This window comes from Drosophila albomicans, chromosome 3 (assembly GCF_009650485.2).
Source record: "Drosophila albomicans strain 15112-1751.03 chromosome 3, ASM965048v2, whole genome shotgun sequence".
In the NCBI taxonomy this organism is placed as follows: Eukaryota; Metazoa; Arthropoda; class Insecta; order Diptera; family Drosophilidae; genus Drosophila; species Drosophila albomicans.
Genome location: NC_047629.2, coordinates 45,636,856 through 45,651,406, shown reverse-complemented (window position 1 = coordinate 45,651,406; position 14,551 = coordinate 45,636,856). Strand labels below are relative to the sequence as shown.

Below are 14,551 nucleotides of genomic sequence, written 5' to 3'. Positions count from 1 at the left end.
TCAAGTTGAACGAGCTTTCTACGCTGCGAACTTAGCGTAGACCAAAACCGGAAACGGAGCGAAGCTCAAGATTAAGTTTGCCAAAGCTTTGCACTTGCTTGAAAACGAACAAAAGAAATACATTAAAAGCTTTGGCGTTCACAGGGTGTTCCTGGCACTTTTTGAGCTGACGATAGGAGTTTGAGTTGAAATACGGTACGATACTTTATAAATATAGTTTATTTAACGACTAAATAAGTTGTTAAGATTGTGTATTTAAGTTATTTGAGTTATTCTCAGTTTTAGTTGAAGTTATGTTGAATCTGGAATTTAAAATAAAAAATAATGCTTGCTTTAAAGTCAGCGTGTGTTATGATTAAGCTAAGCTAATAGCAGGACAAGCAAAGCGGCACATCCTGGATGACAAACACTAACAAAATATGACAACAGCAACAAGGATATTCGTGGCAACAACAGTGTCACGCAATAGACGGCATATGTGCGGCTGTAGTTGCTTTCTTTTTATGCCACATGCAATCAAACAACATATGCTGCACTCTGGCCAACACACACACACCGACACACCGACACATACGCGCAGAGTAACTCACACGCACACAGAGGCTGTTAGATACACAGTGCAAAACACGCAATGAACTGACTGAGTGGACATGCACATGAACATGGGACATGTTGGCCATGGCAGACACACACACACACACACAGACACATCGACAGACAGCCGGCCACCCTTAATATAGCGTCAGGAATATTTTCAGATAACTGGACACTTGGTTGCATGTCCTGGCAGCACACACACACACACATAAGGCGCATTGGCTGTTGATAATTGAATAATTAACAATGTTTAAAACGGCTGGCGAGAGGCGTCTAACGATGGGGGAAAAGTGTGATAGAGACAGCGAGTGAATGAGTGAAAAAGATAGCCATATAGAGAGGGGCTGACACTGCCAATCAGTGTGCGTATGTGTGTGTGTGCGTGTGTGTGAGTGCAGCAGGTCAGCAGGTCAAATGCAACCGCAATGTCAGCGAGAGACCTCAACAGGCCGCACAGCCATTTAGTTGAATAACTCGCCAAGTACACCACTTAAACACACACACAGATACGCAGACAGGACACTCACTAACACAAACACACTCAAGCACACAGCCATGTGTATATGATATAATTGGGTTAGCATTTCCTTTAAATAATTGACATTTCGGTGGGAAAATCTTTATAACCCATGGACTGTCAGTTATTGATTGACATCGTTGGATATCGCCCGTATATTATTTTTAACAATTAGAGAGACAAAAAAAACAACGCTATTCAAAAGCACTTTCAATGTTCGTCTGGCTTTTCTGTTGTGCGGTTCGTTTCTATACAATTCTAGTGCAAAATGCATGAAACAAACGACAATAAAGGTGTGTACACAAGAGATTAAATATCAAAGATATATTTGCATATTTGCAAATCGATAAAATGTGAATTTGCTGCTTAAATTAAAGGCAGTTGAAGCTTGTTGGCAATATGTGTGTAAAGAAATGCTTTTCAATGTCAAAGCGAAACTATTTATTCATGAAAAAAATAGAAAAGAAAGTTATCGGTAGAATTCAAGAATTTTAATTTACAGAATTTTACAATTACGTGTGTAAGTATGTAGAGTTAATTAATAATGGGAAATAAGCGTATTAAAAATCTTTCCATAAATAATTTGCTTTAAAAAATAAGCAATAATTTAAAGAGCGCTCTCTTAGAGACAACAATTTATAAACTTCTTTTCATATGAATAAAAAATTTGAAAAAAAAAATCAAAAAAATGAGCATTTTTATGACTTATATAGTATGTAAATAGAACACCATTATATAATGAATAGACTCTCAAACATTAGCAACCTCTAGGCAACAACAATAAAATTTGAGATAAATTCGAAAGCAATATGAATAGATTAACATTATATAAATGATATAAGTAAAAATACTAGTTACTGCTAAGCAGCTAAGGAATTTCACGTTTTAAAGATCCAAAAAACATATTTTGCCCATTGTTGTTTGTCTACAAATATCATTTTTAAAAGCAAAACACTTGAATATGTTTTTATCTCTTGCTAAACAATAAAGGATAACATTGAATGAAGCTACCTAATGTGAAATAAATGATAAGCTGTATATTTCAGACTTTGTTAGAACTTTGTTAGAATGTAATGCTTCAAAACTTAGATTATGCAGAATTTTTTTTTTTTAATTCATAAGTTAAACCATTCTGGTTTGAACTCAAATTAACTTTTACAAAATTTAGTTCATACAGCAGGATTTCTCAATCTAAACTGACTTCTGCAAAATGCAGTTAACCAAGATTGTGTGCTTTTGAAGAGCTTGCTTCAGGATGTAAGCAGCAACACAAAGTGTTTGACTGTTTGATGAGTTGCAGCTCAAACTTCTCTATCAGCCATATTCGCAACTCGACAAATTTAGCTAGATTTTGATACACATCGCATATTGGTTTAAAGTTTCGATATGCAAACTTTTAAAGTTGTTGCGTATACGTCTAATAACCTTTTCCGCTCTCTTCGCTTTCTCTTTGCTGCAAATCGTGTTGAACATATTGGAAATGACGGCCGGCCCCCCATCAAACATATATCGCCCGAGACAGGAGCGCGCAAGGCTTTCTCATCGACGAGCTCGTCGCGTCGCAGCAGCGGCAATGGAAGCGCAGAAGGCAGCGCTTGTGGCAGCAACACGGAGCTCTTCGAGGTAACCACAATGAGCAATGAAGCAGCAGCAGCGGCAACAAATGGCAACGCTGAGGTCGCTGATGTTGCTGCTGGGAGTTGTTGCACGGCGAGTTGCATGCCTGTTACGGATTTCTATAGTAATGCCACGGTGCTCATTACTGGCGGCACGGGTTTTGTGGGCAAAGTGCTAACCGAGAAATTGTTGCGGGCCTTTGGTTTGCGTAAAATTTACATGCTGATACGCAGCAAGGACAACATGAGCGTGCAGCAGCGATTGCAAGGATTCTTCAATGAGTCGGTAAGTCAATAGCAACTGGGGAAATGAGTTGCTGCCGGCTGTCGTCGGTCTGCTTGTCAACTGTTCAACTGCCAACAGAGAGAGAGAGAGAGAGACAGAGAGAAAGAAAGAGAGAGAAGGCACACAGTCGCACAGTTTGCCTGTCAATCGTCTTCTGGCGGCACTGCACAATGCAAACTCAACGGTAGCTCTTGGCGTTGTTGTGAAATACTATACTGACTAACAATTAAAAGACTGCAGCGGGTATGCTAAGGCATAAAAACACAAAAAAAAGGAGACAATGATGAATAAATTTTTGAAATGCGAGCTAGAAAATAAACACTTAAATCAAGTTAAAAAATCCACATTTATATTTGACTTTTCTCTATTAAAAAAAGAATCTATTTATATATATTCCTATATTAGAAAAGTTAAATATATTAGAATTGAACCTACATCAAAAAATACCTAATCATTTCAATTTTGATTGTTACAATATTCCTTCAGGTTGTATAGAAAATTCTTGTTTTAAAATGTTTTCATTCATATCATCATTAGAAGGCCAACCTTATAAAGTTAATAGAAAATTAAAATTGTGTTTCACGAACTTTTTTCAACCGAAATCTTATTTCAATAACTTGTTTTTGTAACACAATTTTTATAACAGTCATTAGAGCCTTAGCCTCAGCCAGAACATTTTCAGATTGGAATCATCTTTTAAGAACTTTTATTTTAGATCCAAGAAGTATTGAATATGAAATTGAAATTGTAGTTTAAGAACGTTAAGGACTGCATTTTTATTTTAGTATCTTTTTAAGATTAAAATTTTGTTTTATGATCGAAAAGTCTTTAAGTATTTTGCTCGTTGTGTAGCAGATGAAATGGTGATACAAAACCATATCTTTTTTAGAGGGGATTTTCTCAGTCTAACCTTTTTCTATTCGCAGTTATTCAATACAATACGCGAGGAGAGCCCCGAGTTGTTGGAGAAGGTGCATCCGATACGCGCTGATTACAGTGCCATCGACCTGGACATCGATGCCGCCGACCGTGCAATGCTCTCGTCTGAGGTCCAAGTGAGTATCTTCCACCTCTCCTTCTGCTTCACACTGTTTCTCTCGTCTGTTCTCAACAGCTGGAGAGGATCTCGTGTATTGCAGTTTGTTGTCTGTTTGTTGGCAATTCAATCAATGGACTTTTGTGTGAAACTTTCCTCTCTCCGTCTCCTTCTTTTAGTGTGTGTGTGTTTGCCTATCTGTTTGAATGACTCGCTCCCCATGTCCTGCTCTCCATTTCTCTGTCTGTCCGTCCGTTCGTCCGTCTGTCTGTTTGTGCATTACGTTACGTAGCATCGTGTGGCAAAAGCAGGCGCCATGTTTACGACAACAGCAGCATGCAGTCGCTTTATTTTCTTTTTTATGATTTTTTCTCCAACACTCCACACACAACGAGAACAACAAAAAATCAAAAGCAAAGGCACAAAAATATATATTTTCTACTTTTCAACAAAAATTGAAACCCGGCACGTAGAACTGTGAAAATGTGTACCTACTCCTCTGCAGCATTCTCATGCAGCCTTAACTCCAACTCCAATAGGAGCTTCTTCTGTTGCTCCTACTGCTGGTTATAAAAAACAATATATAAATAAATGAAAATTCCTGTGCATGCTTCAAGTGTTTGGCGTGCGCGAGCCATTGTCCTGCCAGGCGCATCCGTTTTCTGTTTTAGTTTCTTTTCATACCCTGTATTCCTGCATTCAAAAACGCCGCAGGAAGAGCATGATGCCATAATGGCTAATGCACCCAACAGACAGCAAAAAAAAATTCAATCGATATTAATACGTTAAATGTTTCAAGTTTGTCTATTGAATGAAGGTGTATCTATTACCTTAAAAAACACACTAAAGGGAACCTAAGCATGAAAAGAATATTAACAATAAAAATTAATGTTGCTATGAATAAAAAGTTTTTCTTTGGAGCTTTAAGTTCTGCTGAAATAAATGAAATCAAGTTTTTTTGTTTGCTACATAAAAGACACAAAATTTAAAATTCATTTTTCTATCATTTTGCTCGTTTTATCGGCAGCCATTTTTAAGGTTTCAAAGCATTTTTGATTACATAATTAAATTGAGATTTACTTTCATAACTTTAACTTTAGAATCTTTAAAATGTAACTTATTTATATCTTACTATAATCAATGCTGACTTAATTTTATCTACTATTATATATAATACTCCAAAATATAAAAGAAGAAACGAAAATACAAAAGAAAATTCTTTTCAATGTAAAGCTGTTGGTTTTTTCATTAACTGCAGCATTATCTTAGAATTAAAAAGTATTTGTATAAAAATTCTTTTCTTTGCAAAGTTGTTACTGCTATAGCTATCCTTAAAGTTTAATTATATATTTCACAATATCATTAAATTGTTTTTTTTTTTAATAAAATGTTTTTATCTTTACATTTATCCCCAAATACATATGTGTAATAAGTGAAAATTTTAGGTGTATCCACAATTACATATATAGAATACTTTAAAAAAGAAAATATTACTCAAATATTAAGACTGTAATTTTCTTCGAATACCAATTTTTTAGTTCTTTCATTAAGCCTGTGAGATTTCAAAATTTTTATATTAAAATTCCTTTCTATGCAAAGAAGTTAGTTAGAAGTTAGTTCTCTCGTTAACAACAACCATCTTTGGAGTTACATAATTCATTTTATAAAACGATTAATTTAAAATATCCTGTTGCTTGTAGAGTATCCTTAAGTCGGGTTGCAATATTCTCAATTGTTTTCTTTGTGTGCTTTATTTATTTATTTTTGTTTTTGTTTTTTTATGTGTGTGTGTGTTTTTGCAAAACATTTTGCATACAAGTCAGTCACTTGCATGTGGTGCAGTCGGCAGGATTCACAGCGCTTAGTCCTTGCACAGTTTTAAAACTAAAATTGCTTTGTTGTCGATGTTCAATGCAGCAGTTGCATGTGTAGCCATGTCCTGCAGCCTCCCCATCCCCATCCTCCACATCCCGCATATCCGCGTGTCTCCTGCCTGACTTTGAGGTTATCAGCGAACGCAGCAGGACGAGGCGACACCAAATGCATCCTGCAATCGCTTCTGTCCTGTTTTGCATGCACTTCTCGTGCATTTTGCATGTGCTTTTGTTGTTAAGCTGCATGCTGCAAGTTATTGTTGTTGTTAGTGCTGTCGCTACTCGTGCTTTGTTGCATTGGTATTTTTTTTGTTTTCTATTTTCAATTTTAATATGCATTACATTTTCAACATTTTCGTTATTTTTTTCTTTTTCTGGTTAGATTGTCTTCAACGTTGTCGCTTCGGTAAAATTCAATGAGAAGCTAAGCGATGCTATTGACATTAATGTCCTCGGCACCAAGAAGATACTCGATTTGGCCATGCAAATGAAGCAGTTAAAGGTAAGTAATATTCAACTGCAACTATAAAAGCGCACAACTGCAAAACAATTCAAGACTCTTATCGCAACAAAGATGTGAAACACTATAAAGTTACTAAAGTAGTCTGAAAGGTAAACGAATTCCCTATATTCTTAGTGTATAAGGATATTTGGCAAAGAGAACAAGACATCTCTTGCAGTTCATTTAAAAAACTTGGAAGTTATGAGAGAAAAAATATATTTTATATTTTATAACGTTATTCCACTAATATTTGATACTTTTCAGTATCATTTAGTATACGTATATTCAGTATATTATGCTGTCGTATCCTAACAGCTTCAGTTGAGAATCTTGTATTCTTTCTTTCCTATAGTATATTGTTATACTAACTAAGTTAGTATAGAATTTTTAATTCAGCATAATATTTTGGTATATCTTTATACTACCTAATTTAGTATATAGTATAGTATAGAATTTAGTATATACTCTATGTACAATTATGGTATATCATTATACTAACTAATTCATTATATAAATTCTACTGTTCTACCGTTTGGTATTATTTAGTATATATTTGATTAAGTATTTTGGTATATTTGATTAATAGTCAATAGACTGTGTCTATAAAGTTCACGTATATATAATTGCTTTATTAAAAACTTAAACTGTTAAACTTTAAAATATATTGATGTATAATACTGAACCATCTGAAATCATTATTACAACCACATTTGGTGTGAAATCTGATCGTTAGACCTTTTTCTGTTGAATCCCAAAAGAGCTTTTAATGGTTATAGCATTAACAGATTGTGGTTGAGGTGCGGTTTAAAAAATATGGATCTTTTGTTGTGGAATCGAGTTAAATATTCGCATATCGGTTTTAAGTAACCAAAATACATAATTCCCATGTCTGCATGGCAAAATATTTGTGTATGAATTTTAATATTTACAGCACTTTGCGTGAGAATGTGTGTATGTGTGTGTGAGTGTGTGTGTGTTATGCGTAAGAGAGTGTGCGTGTTTGTTTATTTTTTATATCGTAATGCTTTTTCTGTTGTTGCATATTTTTAACGGCCGCGGCATGCAAACAATTTCAACACAATTCAATCAACATTCGACATGATGCCACGCCCATTGCGCCTCCGTCCCGCAGTCATTCGTACACATTTCGACACTGTACTGCAACTGCAATCGCAAATTCATCAAGGAGCAAGTGTACGAGAATGAAATTGGCTACGAAAAAATCATGCAGGTTGGTTGAACGAGCAAACTCAATGCTTGGGTATTTAAGAGGGGGGAAACAAACAGTTCTCATGAATATTATTATTATTTTATACGCATACGCAATGACGACTGCATATTGCAGCCTGATCTGATTGGCTTAACAATTTATTTAAATTAAAATCTGACATACACAAAAGGTACAAAATGTATATAGTTTATTTCTTCACACAGATTTATCGCACCTTTGACGATGAGACGCTGGAAAAGCTGCGTCCCTGCCTCATTGGCCAAATGCCCAACACCTACACCATGACAAAGAAGTGTGCCGAGAATCTGGTCAATCATCGTGCTTTTCACTTGCCCGCTGGCATCTTTCGACCGCCCATTGGTAAGATTAGTGCACAAAATCCTTGTGGGCGACGGTTGCGGAGAAAAACTGCAACTGTGATTTTCCTGTGGTCTTAAAGTTGACTTCACAAACTAATTGTCAGATAATTAGACCCCAAAATGCCCCAGGGTAGCTCGTGAGATTGCAAGCGTAAAAAACGAAAATGCGAAAAAGAAAAGAAATTTGAAATTCACAGCTGCCTGGACTTGCACACCAGCCCCAAAGGATCAGTGAAGCAGCAGCAGCAGGAGCAACAGCAGCTAGAAAAAGGAATATTTAAAATTTGTGGAAAACAGAAAAACAACGTTGCATTTCCCCATAGTGTCTGGGGACCAAAGTCGAAGAGTCGAGTGTACCAAGCTTTGCTCAGATAAATGCATGTGCAAAAAACTTTTTTTGGTGTGCAACTGCGATGGCAGCAGCCAAAACGCAACGTAACGTAACGTTACGTTACTAAAAAGAAGCAGGAATAGATTTATTGCAAGTGCTGTTGATTGTATACTCTTTCAAAGGAAGAATAGAACTTTAATTTGGCATCATTAGAGAAATCAAATAAGATGAATTCTTGTTTTGACAAATATCCTAAAGACTATAAACTTCCATACATCCCAGAGGGTGAATGATAACAGTCTGAAATTTGTACACATCATAGCTTAAGAAATTTGATCGCTTAGTGCATGAAATAATTTTGTCAAAATTCGTTTTCTAACTATTTATATTAATAATTTTAAATTATGAAGAGACTTAACGCTTAAGCAAGTCACAAACCGTAGCATGTTCATTAATTGATATTCAACATGGACACGAACCATTTGCATTTTGCAAACACATTGAACTAGTGCATTGATAAACCGATAGATGGCGCATGAACGACAGAGAAAACTCTCTCAATGCGCTTTATTTTATTATTTACTTGTATGAAAAATATAAAATTTAATTGAATATACTGAAGGCTGCAACACTTCTTAGTTGAGAGATTAAGTTAAAAAATGCTCACGTTTATATCAACTACAACTCATCAGACTGATTTAGGCTAGGAATATTTCTACAAGGCTTTGCATATTTCATGACGAAGCGTTAATGCCTTTTGCAAAGTGCATAACAAAGCGCAGCTAAAAGTCAGAGCATGCCTGACTTGCTCAGACCCAGAGAACCGGCGACTCTCGATTGCCGCCGACACACGGACTCACGGACTCCGGCAGCTGGCCGACTGCTGCTTGAGCTTCGTAACAAAGCGCAAACAAATTTTCATTTATTTTAACACAAAAATGCCAAAGCATCCATAGCATATCCTGCTGCTGCTGCTGCACATCCCAAGCCCCCAACAACAGCAACAAATGAAATAAAATGGAGCAGCAAAAAAACAAAAAGAGAGAGAGACGAAAATTCAAGTGCAAAACTTGCAATTGGGAGTCAGGCATATCAGTTAGCAGTCGAAAGAGGAGGAGGATAAGGAGGAGGAGTAGGAGTAAGAGGAAGAAGCCATTGGACCATTATCGCTTTTGGCGTTGTCTAAAATCAACAACGGACTCGAGTCTCCATACTCCACGCTCTCTCACTCTTTCTCTCTCTTTCTTGTTCTCTGTGTATTTCTCTTTGGCTGTGGCCAGCGAGCACACAAAGCAGCCATTAATTCTTATTTATTTGCAGTAATGTCAACGTACAAGGATCCATTTCCCGGCTGGACTGATAATTTGTACGGGCCATCAGGTTTATGCACTTGGTCGGCCCGGGGACTCGTACGTTGCATTTACGGCACCGCCAACTGCAAGGCGAACATGGTGCCCGCCGATTATGTGGTGAATGCAATGATAGCATCCGCCTGGGATATCGCTCGAAGGTTAGTCGATGCTTAACAACTGAGCAACTGCACAACACACAAAGTAGTCTCAGTAGTGGGGGAAAGTATTTTGTTAAAGACCTTTCAGTAAACATATAAAAGAAATCAACTTCCCCAACTGAGTTGCACATTAATTAATGCAGGGTAATTTTTTATTTTCTATTGTTTTGTTTTATTATTGTCTCATAAGTATTGTTTATACCGATAGCTAAAAAGTTCTTTTTAATTTAAGGCTTGTTGCTTCGACATCTTTTCAACTAAACTTAGTTTTGCAAATGGTGAATTGGAGCTAGTATATAACAAGATTAAATTATTTTTTTAAACTATGTTGCATTTATGCAAGAAAACTAGGAATTACTCTGCCAAATTTTTAGAGCTGCTATGGATTTAACTAATAACATTGTTTTATTTGGTGAATAGCAAATTGAAGTATTTATTTGATATATTTTCATTAATTAGTTGCCAAAATTATTTGATAGAATTTGTGCGTTGCATTGCATTATTATAATACATAGCTTAGTAAATAAACTCAAAAATATCCAAACTACATGAGGAAAATTATGGAATAAAATAACATTAAAGCATTTATTCCATGCTCGTATAGTTGCAGATTTATTTGTTAATTTAGCACATATTTTGCATTAAATTGTATTGTATTTTTACCAAAAACTGTTTTGAACTTAACTATGAAATTGTGTTGCATATATAAAGTGAATATAATATTATATATTTTATTGAATCATTTCTTATTTATACAACTAAAAGTATTTAATAATCTCAAAGTTTGTATTACATTGTAATTCATTTATGCATTCAGCTTTTAGATTTATATCAGAAGTTTGCATTTTTGTAGTATTTTATTTTATATCTATGTATTTGTGTATGTATTTATGCAATATATGCATAAGAGAAACTGCTCTTATTTAAGTACAAAATCTTGTCTACAATGAATAGTATATTAAAGCACTTGAATTGAATAATCTTTATAATGTACGCAGTTGCATCTAATAGTATTTAATATTCACATATTTTATATTAAGTTATGTGTTTGCATTTATGCTACCAGTTCTTAGATTTATAACAGAATATGTTTTGAGTTTCCTAACTAATATCTTTTATACAGTGAATATTAAATTAAAGATTATATTGAATTTTTACCCCTGATACATCTAATAGTATTTCATACTATGCAATCAGCTTTGGTCTGAATTTAAGTCACATGCATTTTTTGAATCAATTTCCTTATATACATAGATATAGATTTATATCCTTTCGTATTTAATATTCTCATATTATATATTAAATCGTATTTGCATTCATGCAACAAAACTCTTACCTAGATTGAGTTACAGCCTAAAGCAGTTGAGCTCATCGCATTAAAATAATGCCTTTGCAGATTCGAACAGCGTGAGAAACAACTCGATGGAAAATCGGAGCTGCCCGTCTACAATTACGTCTCCGATGTGAACAACATAACCTGGGGCCAGTACATGCACCTGTCTCGTCAAGGATTTCACGAGCCATTCGACAAGGCGCTTTGGTGTGTATACATAGATATAAATATTCTTTGTTGAATTTTTCAATTTTTGTGGCAAAGTTATCCGCATGAAGCTTGGCCATATTGCATGCATGTCTAATCCGAAATGCTTAAATATTGCTGGTGTATTTTGCTCTCATTGTGTATTTCTGTGCGGCGGCGATTCGAATGTTTGGCAAAAATATATCTACACTCTGCTAATACCTTGAAACAATGGAACTACTGTGCACACATGTCACACGAAAACCAAACAAAAAACGAACGGGAAAAAAAACGAATCAAACGAATCGAATTCAATACATGCGACGGCGGGGATAACAAAAACCCCAAAAACCCCAAACGGGAAAAATGGCAACTAAACCAAATCGAATGGCTGTTGAATCGCCGACAACTCCTGCAACTCCTGTAACTTGCAACCTGAAACCTGCAACATTTGCCATCGATATGGACAACGAACCCATTGGACCACATTATTGTCACAGGTGCTTCTCGTACGTTATAATACCATCGAAGCCTCTGCATTGTGCAATTGCATTTTTCTTGCACAATATCCCAGCTTATATTTTAGATTTAATTGCCATGGCCACCGGACAAAAGCGCATGTAAGTACACACAGAGACAGCGAACAGCAGCGATTGAGGGGAGAAAGAGAGAGAGAGAGAGAGCAATAAGAGAAGAGAAAGTAAGAGAGAGGGGGAAAGGAGGGAATCAGTGTGGCAGATAGATATCGATAGAGTCACACCCATTGCAGATTGTGCTGTGTGTATATAAGTTAGTTGCAGCTATTGTGGGTTTCGGGTTTGTGCTACATTGAACGGATTTTAAACGCTACATTGAAAGGCAATTGAATGCTCCTGACATTAGAGCAGATTGTGCAGGATATATTGCCTAAGAGATGCACTTTGGTTGGCTGCAAAACGATGAGAAGTGCAGAGAGAAAGAGAAGCGGATAATAAATAGGAAGATGAGCATAGAAACTTCTTTAGAGATTGACAATCTAATATACTTTGTTCTCTATGGTATATTTTTGAATGAGGTAGTATATTAATATGCCAAATATAACATTTAATATATATCACTATATTAATTTGGTCGGTATTTTTTAAATATTTATAATAATTGTTTACAATGCAATTCTCTATAGTGTAATAATGTAGCTATCCCTTCAAATCGTATTTGAATTTGTGGTATATCTAAATATGGTATATTATAGTATATAAATATGGTATATCAAAGTATATAATATAACATATTAACAACATAAGTAGAGCATTGCGTATTCGCTTCTAGGCCATCAACTGACCACACTTTCTACTCTCGTCGTGAGCGTACTACATGTCGCATGCGTTATATTTAACAAATTGCAATTAGAGCGCATTACCAGAGCTATTTGGCATTTATTTATGAACCAGTTGAACTGGTTGATGCTCCTTCAGTTGCTGCTGCTGCTCCTGCTCCTCGTTCTCCTGTTGCCTTTCTACCCAATTAGCAGTGGTAATCAATACTGAATGATTGCTACTTCTGTCTGCTGCTGTCCTGTCCTGTTGTTGTTCACCTGTTCTCCTGTTCACCTGTTCTCTTTCTCTCTCTCTCTGTGGACTGTTCATTTGTGCGGTCGTTAGGTACGTGAAGGCATATCGTAAAATCTCGCGCATAATCAATATGATGTCCTGGTTTGGCCTCAAGGAGTGGAAGTTTGCCCATCGCAACATTGACGAATTGAACGAACTGCTGCCAGCTGGGGAGCGTGAAAAGCTGCAGTTTAACATAGCAACGATTAATTGGAGCGAATATTTTCGTTCGTATCTGAGCGGCATCAGGCGCTACTTCTTTAAGGATAACGCTAACGATAATAAATTACAACAGCGCAAAACTATTTATCGCAGGTGAGTGAACGAACTGAGAAGGCGAAAGCGAAGCGAAAGGCAAAAGAAGAAGCGAATGAGTGTGCACTAAGTACTTTTTAATTACACTTTGTTTGGTCTTACTTCCATCTCATCTCGTCTTTTCTCTTCTCTTCTCTCTTCCTTACAGGATGCTGCTGCTGCATACGCTGCTGAAGACGACATTTGGTCTTTCATTAATTATGTGCATACTGCGCTTTTATCTGCGCATTTTCAAAATTATGCCAAGGATTGCGCTCTAAGTCCTGCGATCTGCGTCGACCGAGCTCTCCTGCTGCTGCTGTTCTTAGCCCACTGTCATTATAAATTATAATCAAGTGCCTTAACCTTTTAATAAACTCGATGCCAAGCGATTTCTTAAAAAGGCATTTCAACTTTGTCTCGCATTACTCATACGCAACGTGGCCGCAACAAGAACTTTTTTCGCCTTTCGCCTTGCTGTCTGACATGTGGGTTGACTGAGAGTTGGCCATAAGAAGAGAGGAGAAGATAAGGGAGGGAAGATGTCAGGTAAAAAAGTTGTCTGCCGGTGAACTTTGTATTTTTATATTTTGTCGCGCTGTCTTGAAATATGATGCAATTTCTGGCGCGATAAAGTTGCAAGGACTAAAACGTCATAGCACACACATACACATACACTCATACTTACACACTTTGAACAGATTGTAAGTGTTGACTTTGAGAGAGGATCTCACAAAATATATAGGGATTGCAGTTAGCTAAAGTTTATGCTGCTCTACAAGCAAACAATGCGAGCATGTCAACAGCTTGTGTGTGCCACGAATTAAGTGTAAACAAAATCTATAAATAAAGTCAGTTTAAGTTTGTGAGCAAATAAAATTAAAAGTGCACTTAAAAGAGCTTTTTTACGATTAATCGCTCGCTGAGTTTGTACAGTGTAGCATAGTTAATGAAACTAATTGGAAGATTAGACATAATCAGCTTATACTAAAACTAAAAGCTTTAAAAACAATATTAAGTGAAGCCACATTCAGTTGAAAGCTCTTTCTTAAGGCTTTTATCATATTCAGCATATTTGGTCCAATACTGAGAAGGTAAGTCTTTAGCTAAAAGTCAACAGTAAGTGTTGAAAGCTGTTTAAAAAGCACATTAATCAACGAAAAGAAATTTTTCAAGAATAACAAGAAATATTCGTTAGAGCTTTAAAAAAACTCGTGATTTTAGAGAATATAAATGTTATGCAATGTTCTGCCGATGACTGTTAAGTTGCAATCTTAAGTTTCCTCTCTT

General features: G+C 36.0%; 1 protein-coding gene across 1 annotated transcript; it reads left to right on the top strand.

Moving 5' to 3' along the window:
• The first annotated feature begins 1,339 nt into the window (after positions 1-1,339).
• On the top strand, positions 1,340-13,583 carry LOC117569055 (fatty acyl-CoA reductase wat). The gene is made up of 11 exons (XM_034250066.2): positions 1,340-1,407; positions 2,637-3,016; positions 3,943-4,071; positions 6,309-6,428; positions 7,561-7,659; positions 7,863-8,019; positions 9,670-9,859; positions 11,256-11,399; positions 11,879-11,998; positions 13,019-13,282; positions 13,431-13,583. Exons 1-11 carry the CDS (start codon positions 1,383-1,385, stop codon positions 13,540-13,542), a joined length of 1,740 nt encoding a protein of 579 aa, XP_034105957.1. The 5' UTR covers positions 1,340-1,382; the 3' UTR covers positions 13,543-13,583.
• Positions 13,584-14,551: the final 968 nt, after the last annotated feature.

Coding starts and splice junctions, on each gene's coding strand:
- LOC117569055 (XM_034250066.2), top strand. CDS start 1,383: ATGCATGAAACAAACGACAATAAAG. Junction 6,429..7,560: donor TGCAAATGAAGCAGTTAAAG/GTAAGTAATATT, acceptor TCCGTCCCGCAG/TCATTCGTACACATTTCGAC. Junction 7,660..7,862: donor GCTACGAAAAAATCATGCAG/GTTGGTTGAACG, acceptor TTCTTCACACAG/ATTTATCGCACCTTTGACGA.